Source organism: Glandiceps talaboti, chromosome 15 (assembly GCF_964340395.1).
Source record: "Glandiceps talaboti chromosome 15, keGlaTala1.1, whole genome shotgun sequence".
NCBI classification, from domain to species: Eukaryota; Metazoa; Hemichordata; class Enteropneusta; family Spengelidae; genus Glandiceps; species Glandiceps talaboti.
This window is the reverse complement of record NC_135563.1, coordinates 4942376-4969380: the sequence shown is the minus strand read 5'-3', so window position 1 is coordinate 4969380 and position 27005 is coordinate 4942376. Positions and strand designations below refer to the sequence as shown.

The window sequence follows — 27005 nt, the reverse complement described above, 5'->3', positions numbered from 1 at the left end:
CTTTCAAAGAAGATGTCTCAGCTAACTTATTGTGTAAAATATCAGTTTCTTTATTATATTTTAAGGTATGAACCTCAATTCTACCTAATTCTTGTTTTTCATCTTGCGTTAATTCTTCGATTTTTTGTCTGTTTTCCAATTCTTTTTTTCTATCATACAAATCTTCTAAACTTTTGACTGCTGTATCAATTTCTTTACGCATGATTGTATATTCAGGATTGAGTTCATTCCATTCTTCAATTTTGTTTTCAATCTTACTGATTTCATCTTTATTACCTACAGTGTCTCTTCTGAGGTAGGCTTGGTAGTCCCTTAATTGACCAACCATTGATGGTGTGAAATCTATTGCTTCAACTTCATCCACATTTAATGGTAACAATGGACCGATAGTAGTGGTAGCAGTGTCAACAGCAGTATCCTCGAAAAGTCTATTAGCAGCTGCAGTACCAATTTTATTTTTTATTGTACTTTTAGCTAAATGTTTACCGTTTCTTGTAATCCGTTGATTTCTTATGTTATGATACAACTGTCCATCCTTTCCTACATATGTATTTGATCGTAATTCAGTTTGATTAACTGGCACGCCACTTTTTTTGATAACTGCATCAATAGTATCCAATAATACTTTAGTTTTTAATTCAGTCAATTTAGCTCCAGCACCAACGGGGTCTATCGGGTCTGTGAATGATGTTTCCTGGAAGCCACCCATTAATTCAAAATCTAACGAATCTTGTTCGTAGTCTCTCATTTCCAAGTCTACTCCAGGGTCTCCAGGGTCTCCAAGGTCACCTACATTTTCATCTTCAAAAGGATTAATATCGAAAGGATCAAAGTCAGCCATCTTACTAATACTATAATATTATATAAATAAGTAACTTAAAAATATTATCCCAACTATTATTCCCATCGTTGAATATTCATGAACAACGTCATGCTCGCCATGCGCTGCTACCGCTTCGACTGCTGGCGCTGCTGGCACTTCTGGTGTTACTGCTACAGCTGCTGGCGCTGCTACCGCTTCAACCGCATCTAGTCTTTCTACTGGATCATCATGACCTTCCATTTCTTTTAATGCTGATTCTTTTACGTCATTATTTATGTTGTTATAACCGAACTTCATATCTTCTGTCGCTTGTTGTAAGAAATTGTTATAACCCGCCACATTCGTATTCAAATTTATAATCATTTTACAGGATTAACCATAAAGAAGGAGAAATGGCTAGATCTAACTTTACCCTCGTTGCATTAATTACATTTTGATAACGTGGTATACTATCATCCTCATTAATGCCTCTCGTCTCATCCTCGAGTAATGAAATCAGTTTTTGTCTCGTTTCTTGACCAGCACCACCAGAGTTTGCTATACTTACTCGCGTGTCTGCTTGACTTCCTAACACGCAATATACATAAGATTCGATCGATCGATTCAATCTTCCTAAACCCGATTGCGTAAAACCTGTGCTGTTTGGTAAAACAAAATAATTATATTGTTTATAATCAGGATTTTGAAATTTATACCAATGCCAACTTCTGCGAGCCTCATCTGGAGCATCAGGGTTTTCAACCATTGTATCTTGATATTCATATTGGATATCTTTTATATATGCTTTTTTCCACCACTCATAACCGACACCTATACCATTGTTTCCTGATGTGTCATACATGAATCTGAAATCTGTATTATAATTTAATCCGAATTCATCGCATATTCTATGATAAGACGATACATCATATAAATTATCGACTTTATTAAAAGTGTCGGGGTCATCAGGTAGTGGGCAAGAAAGTTCATTCAATATTCTTCTTATAGTAAAGTACACGTGAAATCTAAAAAATGATTGAATCTGTTTTGGAATATCATCATTATACAGATGATCGTGAATACTAACACCGCATCCGGTCGTAGCTAACCAAACAGCAAAATTCAATTGTTGATCCCAGTAATGCATATTTGGACCTTTCAACCATTTGTTGGCACTGTCTGCATTATAATGAATTAATATGTAGTTTTTGAATATATCTCTCAATTTTATATTGAATCGATCAGTTTCACTTACATAAACAACCATGTTGACTAGTATGTTTTGTATATCCACGGACATTATACTATCAAATGGTTGATGTAGTGCGTAGTTAGTATTTTGTGCTAAAGTAAATGGTTTTGGAAAGTGAAGCAAGTAAAGCGAATGCAGCAAGTGCGGTTCCTGCGGTTCCTGCGACTGCAATGATTCTGAAGGCGGCTGTTTTAGTTTTGTTTGTTTCATTAACTTCGAGTATGGTAATCCTAATGACCACATTTTTCAAGTAACTCTATATTAGAAACTATATAAAACACTATATAAAACACACTAATAAATTTCCATAATTATCTTGAAATATACGTCTGTTCCTAGTATCTTGTATTAATTTAAGAACCCAGTATTCATTGAAATATTTAACTTCTTGGTTGTCCTCTGAGTCAGGAAATAAACTTAAGAATTCAATACGTTTAAAAAAATTCTTTTTTTCGACTTCTTTACAAAAAGCTAAAATAATCTGATATAAATTTTGATCTTTCAATTTTACCCCTGTATTTATAATTAATACATGCATATTTTTCCTTCTCAAGTTGTCCCATTCTAGCTCTACATTAAAACCAAGGACTTCTTTGTACTTGTTTAAAAATTTTGTGATGTTATGTTCTTCAAACATGATGTACTATACATTATATTCTTTTAAATTCTTTTAATATTTTCAATCGGTTCCCAAGAATTGAATTTATTGTCATATCCTAACCATTTTACCAATGCGTATTCATGGCCTTTGATTTTTTTCTTACGTAATATTTTTTCAATTTTATATTCCTTCGGATGGTGTTTCGATTCCTTAGTCATATTATGCATGTGCTCAAACGATAATTCTTGTTCATAAAACGTGCCTTCAATGTCTTCACCCGATAAATCTTCCAGCGTGTAAACAATAACGGGACCAAAGATAATTTGTTTGATTTTGAATAGTTCACGTGTATAGTTTGGTAGATATCCTTTGGCAAACACGTACTTGTATTTGGAAATTCTCACGGTATCACCGATATTAAACTTCGGAGTTCCATATTCAACAGTGAGATAAGAACCGTACAAATTATACCAAACGATATTTTCATTCTTTGGTAATGATGCTTCCTTCGGAGTCATGTGGATTGAATTGTGGTAAGCATTGTTATAACCATCCACTAATCGATCTAGTATGTCGATCCAATTTCTAGTTTGTTTATCAGTAAAATATTTATACATACGTGATTTAAGTGTCCTGTTAAAACGCTCGACAACCGATGCCTTTTTATCTGACCGTGTACTAAACCACTCAATTTCGTGATTTTCTAAGACTGAGATCTTTAACATGCTTATTGTAAAATTCTCGACCTTCATCAAACTGTATTTTATTCGGTTCACGGTCTTTAAAAATTAATTCAAAGGAGTCAGCCATTTCAATACCACGTTTTGACTTGAGTGGTATCGCCCAGGCATACTTCGATAACACATCGATAACAGTCAGGATGTAACGATACCCCTGGTCATTGGACATCTCTACAATGTCAGCTTGCCACTGGTCATCGATTCCAGAAACAATTACTTTGCGGTAAGGGAACTTTTTAATCGCTGGTTTGTGCATAGTATAAACTTCTTGTTCTTCCAACCATTGTTTCAATTCCTTATATTTAATTTTAGTTATATCATATTAAATTTTTTGTTTTTGTTTCACTCCGTTCACTCTCTTGTCTTTCTGATCTGCTTTGATTTTACGCCACAATTTGTGATGCCGCTGTATGCTAAATCAGAATTATAATACAAGTCTCGCAAATACTGATCCATAGTATAGTATATATACAGTAAACATTATTAGTAAATTTATAAATATATATATATATATTTTTTATTATTTCATTATTTCACTATTTGACTATAGCATGTGTGAATAACCATTCAGTTTATAATACTTTAAATAACGTTCCAAAGGTGGAGTATAATTGGCAGCTTTTTGCATTTCGAGAGACTTCATGAATACTTCCTGAATAAATTCCTGAGGTGTTTGAGAGTAAATATTTGCTTGCGTATATGTTAGTAATTCTTTGAAATTCTTATATTGTACTTTTAATCGTGATACTTTATCCGATAATTTTAAGTTTTGGTTGACAACTGTAACAACTATAGGAACAGCTGCTAATAAACTAATAAAAACTGGAATCGCTGGAACAGCAGCTAATGCACCAACTCCTGAAATAACCCCACTAGTAATAAGTATTCCCTTATTAATATGACTTAATAATTTATAAGAACGTCTATACGCACTACATACTCGTGTAAGATAATCGAGTAGGTCTTGTATCGTTTTAATATTTGCGGTAACTTGGTCAATCATTTTTGTGGTATCACCTGTATCACCTTAGTAAACTTTATAATTATGCTATATATTTAAAAATATTATTTAAAAAAAATTATGAGCTATGAATCATCATGACGGACCACTGGTGTATCATTTATATATGTAAATATATTTTTATTATAAGGTTTAATGATTAAAGTAGAATGAAAAGTTATTCTTCTAAAGGTACGAATAAAGACAACAACATGATCAATAGTTAATGGTTTTTCAATTAATTCAACAAAGTCTCGTGGTAAATCAAAAGCATAGAACGTGGCATCTCTGTTACTATACGCAAAGCCAAATGGTACATGATGTTTCGCTATTTTAAATTCTTCGATTGTCTCATCTACATCATTTAGGTCTGCTAAATTGTTTGTATGCTCGTGTGTTTGAACTGCCGCTGGTTCTAAATTAAATGATTTAGGTTCATTTTTCCATCTTAAAACAAAATCTTTATTATTATGTCGTCCGGATAAATTCGACACGTTAACATCTCTGAGATCATCAAGTGCATATCCTAGAGATCTTCCAATACCTAGTCCAAAATTTGATGGTGTTGGCATATTATATTATTTATGTATTTGTATTTTATATATTTTTGTATATATAAATAAATATAATAATATACTATACTATTAAAACAATGAAGTTGTATATAAATGAAAAATCTAATGATATTACTATCAGTTTTACAGAAACGTTGATTGGTTATTCACAGATACGATTGTTGGAGTGTAAACTATATAATTCTTGGTATAATATTACTAAAGAAAACAATGAAATTGCTTTTACTGTTGATAAAAAAACGTCAGTTAAAAAAGTAGAACCAGGTAATTACAATGTAGATACATTATCGCAAGCGATTGGTAGATCAAGATTTTGTAATTTTAAGAAAATTTTACCAACAGGAAAAACACAGATGGTGCTCGGTGAAAACATTAAAGTAGACTTTTCAAAGCCTAAGAATTTTGCGAAAATACTTGGTTTTGAAGAGAAAGAATATATTTCACCGGGTATTAGTCCAAACAAAGCAGATTTTTTTTCCTGTGACTGAATACGTAGTCTATTGCGATATTATAGATACACCTACTAATTACATCAATGGGAAAAGGTCTAATTATTTACAAATTTTAACGATACAAGACCGATGTGAAATAGGAGAAGCTGTCACTTATTCATTTCCTGCTAATGTTCCAGTACCCATCAAGAAAATGAATATAACTAATCTTCGAATTTGGATAACTAATCAAAATAACGAACAATAGATTTTAATAGTTGGCCAATTTCATTTCAACTCGAACTTACTTAAAAGTACTAAATTACTTACAGTTACTAACGTTACTAACGTTTATTTAAAGGTTGGCGTGTGCTCAATTAGAGAGATAACAACACAGGGTATATATACATATTCAAAGTATTTACGAATATACAATGCGAGTTAAATGTGATTCTTGTAATCGTTCAGCACCTGAGTATATATGTGAAATATGTAATAGACATTTTAAACATCAGCATAATTTAAATAAACATGAAAACACAAGAAAATGTTCTGAGAAAAATAAAATTCAATATATTGATGCATGCCCAACATGTGAACGTGTTTTCCCTGAGTTTACTTGTGATAAATGTAAATTTGCTTACAAATATGAATGTCATTTAAATAAACATTATAACAGAAGTACACCTTGCGTTAAACAACCTAAGAGATATATTTGTGAATGTAGCTTAGAATTAGGTAACTATTTTGCGTTGTATAGACATAGAAAAAAAACTTGTAATTTACAATTAAATAAATAAATACTTTAATGGATATAAATCTTTTTTTTACATTCTATAACATGACAAAGATTTTGAACCCACGCACTAAGCGAATGATCACAGTTGGTAGACGTGTATACAATAAACTTATACGGAATGGCGATTTACAACCTTTGCCTAAAAATATTTTGGATTGGCCAGTACCTGATAATCTTCATCAACCATTAATGAAACAATATATCATGAATCCTATTACCAAACGTATGGTTGAAATAGGTAATGATACATATCAAACTCTTATTAACAGAGGCTATCATCATGTTGGTGGCGTTCTAATACCACCCAGATATCATGAACTTGAGAGAGCTTTTAGAGGATATATGTGAAGTCGTATGAAATTGTTATTACTGAAAATGAACTTCATTCACAGTTAAATGAAAATAAATATTTAATAAAACAAATCTTAGAACAAAATTTAGAAGATCAAGGTGGAATAAAAGCTATATTAACCTTGAAAATTAAATTTGTTAAATATGATCAAAATATGGAGACAGAAATAACAAATGATGGTTATTTTGATAGTAGTCCATTAGTAATTATAAATACTGATCAAATAGATGAACAAATTAATTCAAGTTACGAAAGAATAACTGAACGCATCGCTAAATGGTTACGTGAAGGTTCTGGTTGGCAAATAAAAACACTTCTTAAATTTTATGTAAATATTGTAAGATACGAGCCTTTACAAGGTAACTCATATATCAAATTACCAAAAGAACTACAACACCCAATGAAAGGCCTCATTAACATTCAAAATAATGGCGATGAGTGTTTTAGATGGTGTCATTTAGCATATAAATTTCCAGTTGAAAATCATAAATATAGACCATCTAGATACAAACAACATATTGATGATTTAGATTATAAAGGAATAAAATTCCCAGTAACAATAAAACAAATTCCTAAAATTGAAAACCAAAATTTTAGGAATTTGTTTTATTGTTACTGGGAATTTTATTCCTTTATAATCTAAATCATCAATATGTTGTTTGTATCTAGATGGTCTATATTTATGATTTTCAACTGGAAATTTATATGCTAAATGACACCATCTAAAACACTCATCGCCAAAAAGCATATCCAATTTATGTTAGTAAACAAACTATCTATGAAGACCATCTTGATTTACTATTATTAACTCGTGGTGATAGTCAAAAACAATATGTTTGGATTAAAGACTTTAATCGATTCATGTATGGTATAACAAATTATAAAGGAAGAAAGCACTTCTGTAGATATTGTTTACAACATTTTACAACTGCAGAGATTTTAAATCGACACATTCCCTTTTGTTTTGAAATAAATAAGACGCAAGCTATACGAATGCCAACTGAGGAATATAAATGGTTATCATTTAAAAATTATCCAAAACAATTAAATGCACCATTTGTTATTTACGCAGATTTCGAATCTATAACTGAAAAAGTGAATACTATTAATACGGTATTCACGCAACATTACCAACAATATGAAGTATGTAGTTTTGGATATAAACTTGTTTGTTGTTACGATGACACCTCCAATAAAGAAAGTGTTATTTATAGAGGACCAGATGCATCTAAGAATTTTATGGAAATGATGTTATCGGAAGTTGATTATTGTAATAATATTAAACAACAACATTTTAACAAACCTCTGTGTATGAGTAAAAATGATGAAAACTGTTTCCAAAAATCGACGCAATGTCATATTTGTGAATAATCATATGAAAAAGATTGTATACGAGTCCGTGACCATTGCCATATTACCGGTAAATATCGTGGTTCAGCACATGAATCCTGTAATATCAATTTTCAAGTAACGAAGAAAATACCCGTTATATTCCACAATTTAAAAGGATATGACTCTCATTTCATCGTGAAAATTTTGATGAAAAGATTAATATTATCTCACATTCTATGGAAAAGTTCATGGCTATAATGGTTGGTACTCATTTAGTCTTCATAGATAGTTTAAATTTCTTGAATGCTTCTTTAGAAAAACTCGTCAGTAACACGAGTGATTTCAAATACACAGAACAGGAATTTCCTAATAGTTTAAAATTATTAACGAGAAAGGGTGTGTATCCTTATGATTATATGGAATCCACCAAAAAATTCAAGGATGTTAATCTTCCACTAAAGGAAACATTCTATTCTATTCTAAATGAGACTGGTATTACCGATGAAGATTATAAGCATGCGCAAGATATTTGGAAGTATTTTAATATGCAAACCATGGGTGATTATCATGACTTATATCTTAAAACTGATATATTATTATTAACTGATGTATTTGAAAATTTCCGAAAGACATGCAATCTATATTATAATCTCGATCCCTGTCATTACTTCAGTGCTCCAGGATTATCTTGGGATGCCTGTTTAAAAATGACTAAAATTAATCTCGAACTATTAACGGATATAGATATGCATCTCTTCATAGAAAAAGGTCTTCGTGGTGGTATCTCTTATATATCCGCTGGTCATGCAAAGGCAAACAATCCATACATGAAAGATTATGATCCTACTCAAGAATCAAAATATATCATGTATTTAGATGCAAATAATCTATATGGTTGGGCAATGGTTCAAGCTTTACCAACGGATGGATTTAAATGGGTTGATGTAAATGAGCTTGGCTTAAGTAAGTACACCAATGAAAGTGATCGTGGATTAATCCTTGAAGTTGATCTTGAATATCTTAACGAGTTGCATGATCTCCACAATGATTATCCTTTAGCACCTGATAAATTATGTATTACTGAAGACATGTTATCACCACATAATGAAAAGATACGTGACTTATTTAATATCAAATGCGGAAATATAGAGAAATTAACTACAACTTTGAAACTAAAAAGGAATTACGTACTTCATTTCCAAAACTTAAAACAATATTTATCACTCAGTTTAAAAGTCACTAAAATCCATAGAGCTATTGAGTTTAACCAATCAAAGTGGATGTCCCAATACATTTTATTTAACACGGAAAAAAGAAAGAAAGCTAAAAATGCCTTCGAAAAAGATTTCTTCAAACTAATGAATAACTCTGTATTTGGACGAACCATGATGAATGTACGTAAGCATCGTAATATAAAATTATGTACAACGGAAAAACAAATCAGAAAATTAGTATCTAAACCAACGTTTGTTACGCAAAAAATTATAACTAAAGGATTGGTTGCTGTTGAAAATAAAAAGGAAAGATTAACTTTAAACCAACCTTTATATGTTGGGATGAGTATTCTTGATTTGTCCAAAACTTTAATGTATGACTTTCATTACAACTATATCAAAGAAAAATATGGTTCATTAGCCAAGTTGTTATTCACAGATACCGACTCATTAATGTACGAAATTCAAGCCGTTGATCCCTACAAAGATTTTTATCAAGACAAAGACCTGTTCGATAATAGTGATTACTCATCTGAAAGTCCATACTATTTTGATTATAATAAAAAGATAATCGGTAAAATGAAAGATGAATGTGCTGGTTTACCAATCACTGAATTTATTGGACTTCGAAGTAAAATGTATTCTTATATCACAGAAACTTCATCAACTCGAAAAGCTAAAGGAATGAAAAAGATAGTTGTTAAAAAGAATATTACTCACGAAGAATATAAGACTGTCCTTTTTGAAAATTTACAAATAAAACATTCCATGAATACTATTCGATCAATAAATCATCAGATCAGTAGTTATACAATCAATAAGACTTCTCTAAGTTGCTTCAATGATAAACGTTATGTTCTCGATCATCGTAACACGTTAGCATATGGTCACGTTGATTTAGGTAAACGTTAGTCATAGTATACTACATATAGTTTGATTGGTAGTGTTACTATGTTTATGTTATCAATATGTTTAAAAAATTAAAAAAAGAAACTCAGTGCACTGTTGTAACAGACTTTTTTCTTTTCTATTTTTTTGGTGTCAATCAAATCTCAATTTACTCTCGTACAATTAGTACGGGTTTAATTACTTTTAGTTAATTGCCAATTTCAATTATTTATTGAGATCGAGACTTTGTGTACACATAACAATTTTAACTATGTTATGTGTACACAAAATTTTTTGTCTGTTACAACAGGGGCCAAGCACTAGGTGCTATGGTTTCTCGCTACGCCTGTCTTAGGTCGGTACCCACACGAGTACACTTACCCGTCGTCGGCTGACAGTTTCTGAAACCATAGCGGTGCTTCGGCATGCGCCAATTTATAAGTTGACTTTCTATATATGTGATAAAGTTGACAGTAAAACTCTATCTACAGTTTGGGTGTAGTTGTTTGGGTGTTTTAATACTTTTATTAACAGTTAATGTTGTTGAAAATACTGTACAAACATACAACTAATTATAGATTAATAATTATATAATTAAAACCATTAAATTTTAATTAAATTTGTGTAATTCTCATCAATTTGGGTTTTTTTCTTGTTCACAGAAACCGAACGGCATTATGGGTAAATCCTATGTAAATTAGGTTACACTGTTAGTCAGTGGGTATAACACCAGCGACCTTTTTTTCAACATTTTCAACTCGCCGTAACTTTCACTAGAGTCCACCATTTTAGATACTGTAAACATCCAAACTTTTATTGACATCTCTTCTTTTACACCAGCATGACAAAATTTGGAATTACATTTAAGAATACCGATTTTCTGACGAATTCGGGACGCATACTTAAACCCAAAGTAAAAAGCCATGGTGAGATAATTTATACTCCAGTGGTACACACTATTATCAAGCAAGTCACGAACCCATAAATAGTTTTATTGTAAACATTCTATTGAAATCCATTAATCTTTGTCTAGATATCCTTCAAGCTGTTACGCTGGCTGGCGACTGAGTGTATTCATACAAATAATGGACTATGACTAAACAACAATGTATTCACAATAGACTACACTGCTCTATTCATATGGCTTAAATTGGCTTTTCAATAGATTATACCATTTATTGTATATCAGTGTATTCATACAAATAATGGACTATGACTAAACAACAATGTATTCACAATAGACTACACTGCTCTATTCATATGGCTTAAATTGGCTTTTCAATAGATTATACCATTTATTTTTAGGTAAAACAGGATAGAGCTATTTGGAGCGAAGCTAGCTATGTGTTACTAAGGGTTTATTTGCCTTAAAATTGATTAAATAAGAGGTATGTCGCTTTAAACTGGTTTAAACTGGTTCTAAAATTGATCTAAATACAGTTTTAAGACTTATTTTGCCTTATAATAGGTGAAAAAATGAGGGATGTCGAAAAAGTGGCCAAATGGCCTCATATACTATACTACTATTAATAATTCAAGATTTGATACAAGAATCGACTCGAAGGTATGCGTGCATAATATAGTTAAGCATAGTCTGCCAATCTTGCTTCAAATAAAAGCAATTCAACTTACCAAGATCATCAGCTAACACATATACAATATTTGGCTTTCTTTCTTGTTGATGGCAATGTCCAAAATAGCACAGCCCAAAACCAATTAGGAATGCATACAACAGTTTATAAACCTCCATCTCTCAGTTGTTGCACACTTCGTCGAATGGAGATATTGAGCGCAATTACAAGCGTACTTAACGTCTGTTTAAATCGTGTGTTATCGATATACTAGTTGGAGTTGTGAAATACCCAAAAAATATTCGCATAGTCTCTCTCCTGCCCCCAACGGTAGAATCTGTTAAGGGCAACCACAGTCTCGGACTTATTCGGAATTTGCTTTTGTTGTCGATAATTACCAAATATGGCAGTATATATGAGACGAATCACGTCGAATTTGATTCTGGACCATTCGGAGGAATCCATTCGTGTGTGGAATATGGCGAATGACGTGAATGCTTAATGCTGATCGACTACGATGTGTGAACGAACACATTCAAATTTGAGAGCAAATGTCGCAAGTATCGAATATTTTCGATCGTTGCCGTGTAATTTATGACTCCTTGTACTCAAAAATATTTTTTTACGATGTTCAACATAATTTTATCTTGAAGTATGATTCATTGTGTGCTTGAGAGGTCGGTGTTTACATTGAGCCTAGCCGCGGTCGGGATTTCCCAGCCGCGACCTTCGAATGTCGTTCCATGGTAACCATCCTTTGTTTATGTGTGACATAATAAAGGGCGCCTTATTTTTATTTGAGTTTGACGACACATCGTAGTACTCGTAGTAGGCGCGTAGCTAGTGGACACTTCTGATGACCATAATTTGTCTTGGACGATTTTCTTTTTGGTGAAGAATGGCTCATAACCTCGACTTTCATAAGTATGTACTTAATAATAGTTGTAGAATTTGTGGTGACAAAATCAGGTGTACACCTGTATTTCAGTGTGTCGATTACACCCAAGAGTTATCGACATATTTTGGTCTTACTGAGTTCAGTGATACTGATGTTTATCCAAAAATATTCTGCCACAAATGCGAAAAAAACCATAGGGCGTTTCAATGTAGCTACAACTTCAGGAAAATGTTTTAGTTCTAAATTATTAGTTGCAAATTGGTGGTGTAAGCATCCAAGATTGAGTGGATGTGAAGTTTGCACAAAATTTAGCAAGCGTGGTAAAAATCCAACCACAGGTACAGCAAGGAGAATGTTGTGTCGAAAGGCTAATGTCAACTTTGAGGACTGTATACGTTGTAACACTAACACAATAACGAATGTAAACTAGAACTATAAACAAGAACTTGTAAAAATGTCTAACAGTACTTTGCAGTTCACTATATGCTATTGTAATCGTTATGCTCACCGCCACCACCACCTTGGTACATCCTTGAAAGGTATTGTGGCTATTACTGTCAGGTTTGTGGCTGTAAAACTCGATGTTTTGCCCTTTTGGCAATGTGACGGCAAAAAGACGTCCAGTTTGAAGCGTGTTTTTATAAAGAAGACGGAAACTCCTACTCTTTGCCAGAGAGGGCGCTAGACTTAGTCTTCGTAGCTCCATCCTCCCCTCCCTGACCGACTGGTTTGGTCACTTCCTCATTCGTAGTTACTTCTACTTCCATAGGACAAAGCTTTGTGATAGGTCTGATGAATGTCTTGCCACCAGATGTCACTTTGACTGTGCGAACATGACCATCTTCACCTGGATATGTTTCCAGAATGCGGCCAAGAGGCCAATGTCCTCTGGGGTTTGAAGGGTTCACTAATGTAACAATGTCGTTTACCTTCAGATCAGAATGTTCAGTCCACCACTTGCCCCGATTCTGGAGAAGCGACAAATACTCTCTATTCCACCTCTGCCAAACTTGGTTTACCAGGTCCTGAACAAAGCGCCATCGATGTCGTGGACTATAGGCATCTTCATCCACTATATGTGGAGCTAGCTGGCTTGACCATACAGAAAGTGGTTAGGTGTGAGAACAGGCTCATCCGTGGGGTCATTGCTGCAATATGTAAGAGGTCTCGAATTCATCAGTCCTTCCACCTCCACTATAGCTGTATGCAGCTCTTCATCTGTTACTCGTGCATTTCCAAGGATTGCCTTTAAAGCAATCTTCACTGACTTGATCAAGGATTCAAACAATCCACCATGATGAGATCCCAAAGGTGGGTTGAACTTCCACTTTATGCCCTGGTTGGCAGCACTATCAATAATCTTGCTCTGGTCCATAGCACAGATCAATTCACCTAGTTCTCTATTGGCGCCCACAAAGTTTGTTCCGTTGTCCGAAATGACTTCTTCAGGTTTTCCTCTTCTTGCTACCATTCTAGATTCTAGATAGAGAAGGCATTGAGGAAACTGTCTGTGTCCATGGAATATGCAGGCTCCAAGTGGACAGCTCTCGATGTAGTGCATGTGAAAAGACATAGGTAACGTTTGGCAACAACTCGTCTCCTTAACTTGGTGTAGAAAGGTCCTGCATAGTCAACTCCAGATCTGGCAAATGCTCGTATGGGTACGGTGATTCTGTGGTATGGCAACGGAGCCATGATCTGTTCTGCCACCTTCTTACGTCGTCTGTGACAAGGCTTGCAGTCGCTATGAACTCTCTTAACTTCCTCTCTACCATGGACTATCCAAAACCTCTGACGAGTCTCCGCTAAGGTAGCATTTACTCCTTTAGCATGTTTACCAATGTTGCTGTGATAATGTCGAACAATAAGCGTAGCGATGTGGTTGCGACATGGAATCAATATTGGATGTTTGGCATTATAAGGTAGATCGGAATTCTGAAGACGTCCACCTACTCTAAGGATTCCTTCATCATCCAGGAATGGTAAGAGGGACTTCAATGGTCCAATCTTAGTCTGTTGTCCCTTTTCCAGACTTGTGATGGTGTCTGCAAACTTCTCCATCTGGATCTGTTTTATCCACAGCTTTTCAGCAACCTGAATTTCTGTTATATTCAAATTGGGCTGTAACTTTGTAGCTTGATTCTTGGCTTTAATCAACTTGATGAACCGCAGTACCCAAGCTGTTGTTCTGATAAGCCTGCTCCAGATGGAAAATCTATTGCAGTCGATGGGAAACTTGCACTCAGAATCTGCAGATGTGTCCACTACTTGAGTACAGGTCTTTGACATATCATTCAAGGCATCTCCTGTATGAATGAATTCCGTTACTGGGGTACTTGGCCAAGTGTGCTCCCCTCCGTACAGGAACTCAGGGCCATCCATCCATGGACTTCCGTCGATCAACTCTTGCATCCTAACTCCGCGAGTGGCTAGGTCAGCTGGGTTGATTTTCCCTGGAACGTGGTTCCACTGCGATGGGTTTGTTTTACTCTGAATCTCTGCAATTCTATGAGCAACAAATGGTTTGTACTTCCTTGACTGTCCGCGAATCCAATGGATCACATCCATGCTGTCTGACCAAAAAACATGCTGAGACAGTGGCATCCCTAATGTAGTGGAAACCCTGGCAGCCAAGCGAAGACCAAGTAAAGCAGCCATCAGTTCCAGTCTTGGTATACTGACAGCTTTCAAAGGAGCAACTTTTGCCCTTGCAACGACAAATCGCACCGACACACTCCCATCACCATACACACTTCTAAGATATGTCACTGCTCCAAATGCTTGGCTGGAGGCATCTGTAAAGGTGTGAAGAGATGTATCCTCTGTAGGATAGTGCTGATAACATCTTGGGATGGCCATTTCACTGACAAGTGGCAACTCGGAGAACCATTGTGTTGTCTGACTAGACAAATCTGGAGGAAATTCATCATCCCATCCAAGTCCCAAGATCCATGCTTCCTGTAACAACATCTAAGCTCTAATAATGTATGGTGCAAGGAACTGCAAGGGATCGAACAAGGTTGCAACACGGCTGAGAAGAGATCTCTTGGTGTGGACAGTTGCAGGTTGCTCAGTGAAATCGAATCCAAACATGTCCGTTGAAGCATCCCATCTAACTTTATACTTGGAAGTTCTGACTCCTCAACCTTGACACCTGTAGCACGCTCTTCTTCAGGAACTCCCTCTAATACCAATGTACTATTGCTGCACCAACGTCGTATGTGAAATCCAGCTTTTGATAACAGGCTCGTCAGTTGCTCACGGACTTGTATTGCCTCATCATCACTGTCTTGTGAATCCATGACGTCGTCCATATACATGCTTTCAGTGCAGACAGTCGCTGCCAATGGAAACTCCTGGCAATTAGTCTCTGCATGGGTACGTACTACATACTGTGCCAAGTATGGCGAAGCACGGTCACCAAATGTAAGACGGGTTGCCTCATACACTTCAATTGGTCTCCCCAAGTCAAGGTTTCTCCAAAGAATTCTATGAAATGGTCGGTCTTCTTTGGCCATGACTACTTGTGAGAACATCTCCTTTATATCACCAACGATTGCTACTCTTCTTCTTCTAAAACGCAGCAAAACATCTACCACATCCAACTGTAACTTTGGACCTGGTAACATCATATCATTGAGACATACTCCTTCACTCTTGGCAGCCGAGTCATATACAATTCTGACCTTTGTGGTGGCTTTATCCTCACGTACTACTGGAAAGTGTGGCAGGTACCAACTGGGTCCAAGGTTTTCAACACTGTCATTAACCTTTTCGAAATAGCCCTTCCGAATGTTGGCCTCCATTACTTCTTTATAGCGTGCTGCTAAGATAGGTTTTTTGGATAAAGCCCTTTCAAGGCTTATCAGTCGGTTTTCTGCCAATCTACGATTGTCAGGCAGATCTGGCTGCTCATCTCTCCAGGGTATGGCAACTTCGTAGCGATTATTAATACGTTTCAAAGATTTCACAGTTTTTGTAGTGGCTAGTTGCTCATCTGCTGTAAGAACATCCTCTATTTTGGTTTCCCAAGCATCCAAGTTCCACAGATTTCGTAGTGCTTCATCTAGACCGTTGTCTTGTCCAGACTAAACATGGAATGAACTAACAAAGGCAGAATGGTTCCATTCATCAGAGTCGTTGTAAGCACCAATGCAAGTCCATCCAAGAGGGGTTCTTCTGGCAACTGGCTCTCCTGGGTTTCCTACTCGTTCCTCAAGAGAGAGGGTTAATTCTGGGTGGTCAGCTCCTATCAGAATGTCCACAGTTTTACGACCAGGAAGTTTTGGGAAGTCTAATCCCTCCAAGTGCATCCATTTCTTGTGATGGTTATGCCAGTTAGGGATAGTTAGATTCTCACACATGGTATCTAGTGTTCGAGCTCCTACTGTTCGTCTAGTTTGACCATCTAGACTTTCGATAGTAACAGCAACAAGTCCACTATTAATTTTGGTACCTTGATTTACCATTGTCGATACTGTTAACTCATTGTTTTCTACCTCTAATTTCAAGGCAGCAGCAATATCTGAACGGATGTAGGTAGAATCTGATCCATCATCCAGAAAGGCATTCACCATTTGCTTCTGGCCATCCTTCCCGATTACATATACAGGAACTAAACGGAGGGCCACCTTTGTTGGAATGACTTTCCCATCCTTCAACACTCCAAAAGCATTGTGAGCTGAGTCAGTAACTGTTGTGACTTCTTTCGGAGTTGCTGATTTGTGAAGATGCTTATGATGTGTTCTGACACAGCCATCAATCTCACACTTGGATGCATCATGACAATTTCTCCCACGATGATTTGCTTTTAAGCAGCGATAGCACAGTCCTTTTTCTTTTGCCAATTTCCAACGTTCATCCACTGAGATCGAATTCCACTGTTCGCACTTGACGACGTGGTGTGCTTCTTTACACAGCGGACAACTCAGTTCAGTAGTTGGGGTCGATGTAGGCATTCCACTAGAACTGTTTGGGTTTGTCTTAGACTTTCCAGAGTGAGTTGGTGTAGCTTCACTGGAATGTGTGTTGCTTGATTGTGGTTTTCTGTACCCAGTCGATGACTTTGATGGCTCTATCTGTGATTTTCTGGGTTTTTCCTTGATTTCTGCTAATTCCAGACGTATGCAGACTTGTTGATTCAACCAGTCCACAAATGCAGACAATCCGTCTTCTCTTGTTCGTGGACGAGTGTCGTAGTACTGTATCAACAAGGAGTCTGGAACTTTCTGAAGAACAAGTGTGTAAAGGGTGGAGGTACCAACTAACTCTGCCTCATGACCAGAGTCGGCTAACTTGGCTACAGTATCACACAAACGATTGGTGAGGTCCTCTAAACCCTTCAGGTTGTCCTCTCTCACAGTTGGTAATGCAATCAATGCATTCAAATGATGTTGAAGTTGTCGTCTTTCACCACCATAACGTTGTTCTAATTTGGTCAGTGCCATCTTGTACTGGTGATCAGTATATCCAAGTCTGCTGACTAGTTGTAATGGTTGACCAGTCAAAGAGTTCTTTAACATTACCATCTTGAAACGAACTGGCATCTCTACTTGGTTGACAAATACTTCAAACTGTTCACGCCAGTCCTGAAACTGGGCTTTGTCACCATTAAACTTAGGCAGTGATGGCTTGGCTATTCCCTGAAAAAACCTGTTTACATTTCCCATGTTGTCGTCTGACATTCTATTATATGGGGTGTCAGATCGCCTCTTCGGTGTAGGGAAAAGTGTCTCCAAGTGTTTTTCTATAGGAGAACTTGAACCAATGGGGCCGGTATGTCTAGTTGGTCTGATCTCAGGTTGTGTGGTTCCCCTTACAACTTTATCTATTGGTAGTCCTGGTCTGATTTGTGATACTGGGTTGTGAGTGTAGTTGAATTCATCCCACAATTCTGCTTCCAGGGCCACTCTATCAACTTCATCTCGTTGTTTTTGTATTTTTAGCTGATGCTCAGCATCACGTAATCGTTGTTGTTCTTCTCTTAAATGACATTCGTCTTTGCATCGTTCTTTTTCTTGTTTCACTCGTAAAGTTGCAACTTCAACTTTAATTTTAGCTTTCACTGATTTCATAGATGCATCAGAGGCAACAGAGGCGTGTTCACTATTCTCATCTTCTTGTTTTGCTTGAACAGTGTGTAGAGCTAATAAATCTAGTTGTTGTGATTGTTTTTGTTCTCTCACTGATGACGAGATAGAAGGACAGTCTGCCTCCTTTGTTTCTGTCTTTATCGGTGTACTAATAGTAGAACCAAAACTAGATGGGGCATCTCCCTTTCATGCATCTAGGTTTTCTGTAATACCATCCTGACAGTCTTCAACCAGTGCCCTAGTAACAGTGAAGCATTGTGTGACTTGATAGATTTCCTCAGGAGGACTTTCTGATTTTTCAGCAAGGTTAAGCAATGTGTCAGTGAGTCCTTTCAGATCACTCAAATTCTTCTCCAAACGTGAATCAATTTTCCTCAAAATAGTGCGACTTCCACATTCACTTACTAGCTTATTTGCTTTATCACAGTTACGATGAATGTCCCCAATTATCAAGCCACGTTCCTTTATTAATCTATCCCACTGGGTTGCTGGTTTATCAACTGGTGAGGCATAATTAACATTATCACCCAAGTAATAATCTTCAAGGTAAGCTGGCATGTGTCGTTGGCGGACTGATCGGTGTACTTCTGTACTCTGTTGATCAGCCATGTTGAAATATATGAGCAATGACGTTATATGACGACTATAGTTGGCACACAAACAAACTACAGTTTTAAATCCAAACAAGAGGTAACCAAACTCGATGTACGGTGAATGTTCGATGAGTAGCTGGCTTTCTATCTGGATCCGGTTCGGAGGACCAATTTGTGTTGTGTCGAAAGGCTAATGTCAACTTTGAGGACTGTATACGTTGTAACACTAACACAATAACGAATGTAAACTAGAACTATAAACAAGAACTTGTAAAAATGTCTAACTGTACTTTGCAGTTCACTATATGCTATTGTAATCGTTATGCTCACCGCCACCACCACCTTGGTACATCCTTGAAAGGTATTGTGGCTATTACTGTCAGGTTTGTGGCTGTAAAACTCGATGTTTTGCCCTTTTGGCAATGTGACGGCAAAAAGACGTCCAGTTCGAAGCGTGTTTTTATAAAGAAGACGGAAACTCCTACTCTTTGCCAGAGAGGGCGCTAGACTTAGTCTTCGTAGCTCCAAGAATGTTTGTAGACAGTCTGTTGTAGATGGGTTGTCACATCAGAAATTGATAGGGGTAAACCAGCAAACCAGTGAAAGTATTGCAGCAAGAATAATTCAACAAATTAATAAGCATGCGGTAAAGTCAATGAGATGTACAAACCCACTGTCAGCTGACCGTTTTACTGTAAACACGACAAACATGGACTTTCTGATCTGTAAAGAGGTATTGGATGAGCCAGTACAATTGATATGTGAAGGGAATCACATATTTTGTGCACCATGCATTGCAGAATGGGTACGGAACTCTCCATCATGCCCTATATGTCGTAAAACCATTACAGAAACCAGTGTTCTAAGCGTCCCAACTCATTTTATCAATCTGCTGAGTGATCTCAAGATTTCTTGTGATTATTCGTGGAAAGGCTGTCAGAATGTAGTAGCACTGGGTGAATTGCAACATCATGTAGAAAAGTGCTGTGTGAAAGATCTACCTGTACCTGTAATGCTCGAACACAATTATGCCCTGCCCTCAACAATGGAAGATAAAACACATGTACCTCTTGTTACTCAAACTCCACCCCCACAACTACTAAGTCACCAATCACCAAAGAAGGCTATTGAAGTCTTACTGTCAACACACAACCTAGAGGCTACTCCTGGTTTTGAACAACTTGCAACCAAGTGTGTGAAGCGGAAATTTCAAACGACTCATGACAGCCGGAAGGGTGCTCCTGTCAGATTCAAGACCAAAGGAGGGGTAAGGGGGTGAGGCTAAGGAATTATCAATCATTATTCATTCAATTTTATTCCAATAAATCCATTTGTTGTGCTTCACTGCAATACAGGACTGCTCATAAGTAACATTATTAAAAAAAAACACTTTATAATTTATATTTATAAGCAATATGTAGCACTAAATACACTTACAATATTTTTAAGACATTTCATATGACATACGTACCTGTCCCAAGTAAAGAGCGTGTTAACGCTTCAAATCATACAAAAAAGTCAGGGCCAGGTATATAGAAAAACAAAGGAAGACTATTAGTGGAAGTAATGAGTCGAACATTGTTCAGATGAACACAGAATTGAAAAGGACGAGTGGCAGAGCATTCAAACCCTCATCAGATGTCCCTGAAGGAGCTGGACTAGTGCTTAAATCAGATTTAGCAATTCCATGGAATAAATTGCGTAAATTAAGAAGGCAAGTTATATACCCTCTATTTTAATCAATTCAATTTGGATACACGTACACATGAGGTGTATTTTAGAGTTTGCATTTTACTCATGTAATCTATGAAATATGAAAGATTTATTCCATACTTGGTTAAATTCATAAAGAAAAGCCATAATTTCTTGACAGTGTTTTATTCATTCTTTACCACCGATGGTTGAAACGGTGGAAGGTAGAATTTCCTAGTGAAGGAAAAGATAGGCTTGAAGCCAAGAATTTGTTGGATGGTATCAGAATAAATGCAGTCGAGATCTTGCTTCATTTTAATGTGCGAAATCCAATCACTGGTCGATTGGGCACTGAATGCAGAATGACACCAAGCATTGCAGTATCTAGTCCAAAGGATATATGTATCAAATATTTGCAGGAACTAGAAAGGTAAAATTATTTTTGATAACCTTTCTTCAAAATTATTTACACGCCAGTACAAATATACATTATTTGTCCATCCATCCATCCATCCATCCATCCATCCATCCATCCAACCTTATGTATGAGATAAGATATACAAAATACATACATACATACATACATATATACATACATACATACATACATACATACATACATACATACACACACACACATACATATAGACAGACAGACTGACAGACAGACAGACACACATGCTTTGCATGCATATACACACATACATGTACATACATACATGCATACATACATACATACATACATATAGACAGACAGAGACACACATGCTCTGCATGCATACATACATACACACATACATACATACATACATACATACATACACACATACAGACAGACAGACGTAAGCTTTGCATACATACATACATACATACAGACAGACAGACAGACAGACGCACATGCTTTGCATGCATACACACATACATACATACATACATACATACATACATACACACACACACACACATACATACATACATACATACATACATACATACATACATACATACATACATACATATATACATACAGACAGCCAGAGACACGCAAGTTTTGCATACATACATACATACATACATACATACATACATACATACATACATACATACATACACACATAAAGAGGAAATAATTTTCCGTCTCTGAACGCTGGAACCCCTTAGAATTAATAAAGACATACAGGCTGTAGAGACATAGAAACACAGACACAAATATACACACAGACAGAGACAGACAGTTTGGCACACAAACACTTTCATACAGCCAGCAAACACGACTCAGCAGGATACTAGTATTGGCCAGATGATGAACTATTAGACTCAATGAAGTGACATTTTGGAACATGTGCAGTGTATACCATTTTGCTAGAGATATCTAATGTTTTATGTTATAAAAATTTCTTTCAATTTAGATGTAACAAGTTAACATAGCATGGAATGATACCAGAAAATGAGGTGTTGGTTAAAGTTGGTGGAGATAAAGGAGGAGAGTTTACGAAGACCTGTCTTGAAGTCTGCAATGTTAACCACCCAAATTATATCGATAATACTATCATTATTAACATGTTCTGGGCAAATGACAACTATAAAAATCTTGAAATTACGACGAAGGAATTGATGGCTGAAGTGAGTAGTCTGGATGGTTTATTGTGGAGGTAAGTGGATTATCAAAAGTTACTGGGTTAATTTACCTACCTGCACTTGCCGTACATGAATGGTCACTCCATTCACACTGTTACAGAGAAGTCAATTTACCTATCTACCTGCCTTACATGTAGGTCTTTTTACTTGGAAGTGAATGCTCGATCAACAAGGGCAGAACTGTTCACCTACCTAGTTTATGATGTGTCTTTTTTGTGAAGCCTTATGGCATGCATCTCTTGTATTTTTGTCTAACTATCTATAAAGTTTCGATTTATTACATTAACTGACAGCGTTTATTGTTATTTGTTCTTTCTCTAGAGATTTCAGTATCAAGGTTTATGTAATGGGTGACTATGAGTATCTAACAAAACTCTATGGACTAAGTGGACCATGTGGTAAGTACTAGGAAATTTACACACATACAGTAGGAATGTACATATAAATCCTGTCATATGTAATGCATTCTGTTGCTTTAATGTGACCCTATCTTCTTAAATATTTTTTAGTTTCTGTAAGGGTTATTAATTGAATGGACTGTATTTTGAGCTAATTTATATTTCTCTTTCTCTCCAATCACGACATGAAGGAAAGTATTTTTGTCTCTGGTGCCATACAACCAAAGAGATTTGCTCTTTATTCCCTGAAACCAGACCATCAGTTGATGCCAGGACATTGGAGTCAATCATAGCTGACCGTGATAAATTTAAGGAGGATGGTGGCTCTTTGAAAAAGGCAAAGGAGTATCACAACTGTATTCACAGCCCTCTTATAGGTATCCCAACAGAAAGAGTAAGTGTCAGTATATCATCTCCTACCCACGTACTTCTTAGATTGGCTGAACTTGTTCTCACCTGTAATTATTTTACCTTTAATGACAGGTATTTTGTGCAGAAACGCGGCGTTGCTATGGGAAGTTGTCTTGGACCTAGTTATGCTTGTTTATTTATGTCTTATCAAGAACACCTTATTTACAGCTCATATCAAGGGATCTTACCTGATCTATATAAACGATTTATTGATGACGGCGTTGGTGCAGCATCACTCAACTTGAGGACCTTATGCAGTTTATTAACTACATATGTAATTTTAATCCTGCTATTCAGTATACTTATGATATTTCAGAACTAACTATCAATTTCCTTGACATCTCCCTTAGGATTGATGGTGATGATATAGCTACATCTATTTATGCTAAACCTACTGATTCACATTCATATTTGCAGTATGGTTCATCACATCCTAATAAGTGTAAAGATTCCATTCCCTATTCACAATTACTTCGTCTACGTCGTATTTGTAGTAGTGATTTGGATTTCAGAAAAAGGTCTGCTGAATTTTGCACGTACTTCCATCAACGTGGTTATCCTATGTCTGTTACCAACGCGGCTTTACATAAAGTATCATCTTTGTCTAGGGAAGCTTGTATCAAATCACATGATCAGAGGAGTAACAACGATCGTCCCATACTAGCTCTTACATACCATCCCTTTTCAACTAGAGTTAAAAACATAATATACAAGCATTTTAATATCTTACGTTCTAATAGGGTTACCAATTCATTGTTTCCTGCAGTACCATTAACAGCTTGGCGTCGTGATACCAGTCTTAGAGATATGGTGGTACGTACAGAACAACGTGAATTGGAAGTTAATGCTGGTTCTTTTCCGTGCGATCGTACTCGATGTGGTACATGTCGTTTCATTATAAATACTAATCATGTTTTTGGCCCTAAGAACAGTGTGCCTGTTACAAGTAGATTTACTTGTATTAGTACAAATGTAGTGTATTGCATTACATGTCAAAAATGTGGTTTTCTATATATAGGTTCAACTGTACGTCGTCTTGGTGATCGTTTCGTGGAACATCTCCGTTTGACCAGACAAAAGAATCGTAACTATCCCGTATCTATGCATTTTATTACAAACGATCATAATGTATCAGATATGTCCATTTCAGGAATTTGTAAGGTTTCTGGTGATGAGAAAGCTTTGAGGTTGAAGGAAGAAGAAATCATTTTCCGTCTTGGAACGCTGGGACCCCTTGGAATTAATAGATTATTCTCGTCTTTCCCAATCTAATTATCATGATTATTGGGTATTTTTTTAAACTTCAGGCGTATTCTATTGGGTTCTATTAGGTGCGTGCGAATTTAAGAACTTATCCCGCGTTTAACCGTTTATTTATATCACGCGCGGTTTTGTTCCATTATATTTAGAAATGTTCGGGTTTTCACCTGGCATTTCTCTGTCTCGCCAATTTTTCCTTTGAAAAAGAATATTTATTCGAAACGTCGGATTTAACAGCTATATATACGGACTGGTTTATTAGTTCCTTATGCATTTCTATGTCCTACAATTGTAAGGATATACATGTAGTGTATTACTACACTGCCATACCTTCAAGGTATGACAACATACTGAATACCACTTTATCTTTTAATGTTTCTGTACATTCTGATTACATCTATTAATATCAGAGATAGATGCACTCAACAGCATTGTATCACACATCTTTCATCTTGTAAAAAGTGACAAAATGTGTTTTTTTGGATTTTAATCAGATGAAATTTTGTGGAAATGCCACATCATGATTTGTTTTAAATATGACAATAATTTGCAATGATTGGTTACTTCAGTATCAAATATTACACACTCACTCACTCACCTGCTCGTTCGCTCACACACAGACAGACAGACAGACAGACAAACACACACACACATTGTATTCAAAGTTTCTGGTCAATATATCAAGACAGTACTAGTAATGTTGTCATCCCAGTCTTTGTTCTTGATATTACATATATGTAGTGATGATAACTAATATTAGGATGAATCAGCTGTTTTCATGCATTTTACAATTTTGTTTCTTTCACAGGTAGCATTACCTGGCCTTCACATCAGTCTAGGGGTATATCTCATGTTCTTTAGAATGCTGGAAACAGATTGTGTGGAATTAGATAGGAAGATATTCATGACACTGAGTAAGACTGGTGAAGTTGATGAACCCATTATACTGCCAGCAAATTTTAATAGCTACATTGAGACTATAGAGCAGGTAATGCCAGTTTGTCTGTGTGTATTGTTTTATTTTACATCATCTCACAGTATATCACAAACATGAGTCTTATGTCACTTGTATCTGAAATTAGCAAAACAGAGTATTCTACAAATCATGATACTGTCCTACATGAAGTTAACAGAGTTGACTAGAGTAGTTGAATACTTCTACTGAAATTTCTACTGAAATATCAATAACACAAATGTTGATGATTAGATCATTTATTTTTCAATATATTAAAAATGCAGATACTGAAATTGCTGTCTGAGTCTGAGGACTTGAGAGATCAGGCAGAATGCATAGAGACTGAACTGGTTGCATTTGAGCATCTTGATGAAGATGATAAAGATGATATACCACTGCGGGAAGTAAACGGACTCCAAGAGGAAATGGAGGAGTTACTGCATAGTGCTGACGAAAAGGTAATTATTTTTAAGCAATGGTTTTCTTGCGTGTTCACTTTTTAATGACAAATTAAGTAGACTAAACAAAACTTAGATAATATTGTCTTGGGAGTCAATGTTTCAATATTCTTGTAAAAAATCCAATTTTACTATCACAATAAAATTTTAGCCTTGAAATAAGACTTTAGCAATTGATTAGGGTGTGTAGTGTGATATGTTATTTACATTATATTGTGTTCAACTTGTAAATGTGATCTGATTGACATTTTTAGGAAACTAATGCCAGTAGCTTAGAGGCAACACTGCCGAATGAAGTAGGGTATTGTTATAGGGCTCTAGATAAGACGCTGGCCAGTATTAAAGTACATAGACAGGCTTACCATGGATGTTCGTTTGTTGGAAACCATGTAGATAAGTGTTGTAAGGTTTGTCTGCATCAGTTACTCTTGCATGCTTGCCAATCAATCATATGGTGTAAAGAATGTTTTTGTTAACTTACATGGCCCATCTATAGGAATGTGTTCTAAAGCATGAGACAGTTACTGGTAATATTACTAAAAAAAATAGTTAGATTATGCTATATTGTTGTGTTTTATGACAAATGCATGCCAAAATTCTTGGTTTATAAAACTTATGATAGTTTATATGATGTATTTACAATTACAGATTAAAGTCATGAAAATCACCAATTAAATTGAAGTGATGCAAGTGAAGAGTTAATTACATTCAAGTTCAATTTCATTGTTTCATATTACATCATGATGAAATGCTATTACAAAACAATACTTGACTTACCTGTACAACCATATCCGATTTGGCCCGAATATATGTAATCTGTGCATCTGAAGTTTTACAGTTGTACAAAGTGATAACCTTGTTTTGTAACAATTTGTAGCAACATAAACTATGCCCTCCCCCTTTTTTAATTACACATTTATTCTAGATCATTTGATAAATGTATCCCAACAATTGTCCAATATAGTTTTTTTTACCTTGTTTCATTTTTGTTGGTTACATTAAGACTAGATATAGATGGGAGTTAGTTGTAAAGTTATACATTTACTACAGTCT

At 35.8% G+C, this 27005-nt stretch overlaps 4 protein-coding genes across 4 annotated transcripts in view; 1 reads left to right on the top strand and 3 right to left on the bottom strand.

Moving 5' to 3' along the window:
- The window catches only part of LOC144446082 (arylsulfatase B-like), a 53294-nt gene extending 41567 nt beyond the window's left edge, over nt 1–11727 (bottom strand). The window contains exon 1 of the mRNA XM_078135776.1: nt 11619–11727. The gene's annotated coding sequence lies outside the window, so the exon portion shown is untranslated. The remainder of the gene's footprint in view (nt 1–11618) is intronic.
- LOC144446860 (uncharacterized) lies at nt 8592–10010 on the top strand. The gene has a single exon (XM_078136701.1). It carries the CDS (start codon nt 8592–8594, stop codon nt 10008–10010), a length of 1419 nt encoding a protein of 472 aa, XP_077992827.1.
- A 1387-nt stretch (nt 11728–13114) lies between the features above and the next one.
- Nucleotides 13115–13926, bottom strand: LOC144446859 (uncharacterized). The gene is made up of 2 exons (XM_078136700.1): nt 13559–13926; nt 13115–13343 (listed from the first exon to the last, which is right to left on the bottom strand). Exons 1-2 carry the CDS (start codon nt 13924–13926, stop codon nt 13115–13117), a joined length of 597 nt encoding a protein of 198 aa, XP_077992826.1.
- Nucleotides 13927–13934: 8 nt separating this feature from the next.
- LOC144446858 (uncharacterized) lies at nt 13935–19156 on the bottom strand. The gene is made up of 4 exons (XM_078136699.1): nt 18760–19156; nt 16664–18639; nt 15602–16543; nt 13935–15413 (listed from the first exon to the last, which is right to left on the bottom strand). Exons 1-4 carry the CDS (start codon nt 19154–19156, stop codon nt 13935–13937), a joined length of 4794 nt encoding a protein of 1597 aa, XP_077992825.1.
- Between the last annotated feature and the right edge of the window lie 7849 nt (nt 19157–27005).

What these genes read in the sequence shown, in the direction of transcription:
- LOC144446860 (XM_078136701.1), top strand. Translation starts at nt 8,592, where the DNA reads ATGACTAAAATTAATCTCGAACTATTAACGGATATAGATATGCATCTC.
- LOC144446858 (XM_078136699.1), bottom strand. Translation starts at nt 19,156, where the DNA reads ATGGCTGATCAACAGAGTACAGAAGTACACCGATCAGTCCGCCAACGA. An exon ending in GGTTGAAGACTGTCAGGATG is followed by an intron (nt 18,640 to 18,759) that starts GTATTACAGAAA and finishes TCTCGTCATCAG; the next exon opens with TGAGAGAACAAAAACAATCA. An exon ending in AGCGTGCTACAGGTGTCAAG is followed by an intron (nt 15,414 to 15,601) that starts GTTGAGGAGTCA and finishes ATGTTGTTACAG; the next exon opens with GAAGCATGGATCTTGGGACT.
- LOC144446859 (XM_078136700.1), bottom strand. Translation starts at nt 13,926, where the DNA reads ATGGTAGCAAGAAGAGGAAAACCTGAAGAAGTCATTTCGGACAACGGA. An exon ending in CTCACACCTAACCACTTTCT is followed by an intron (nt 13,344 to 13,558) that starts GTATGGTCAAGC and finishes TTCAAACCCCAG; the next exon opens with AGGACATTGGCCTCTTGGCC.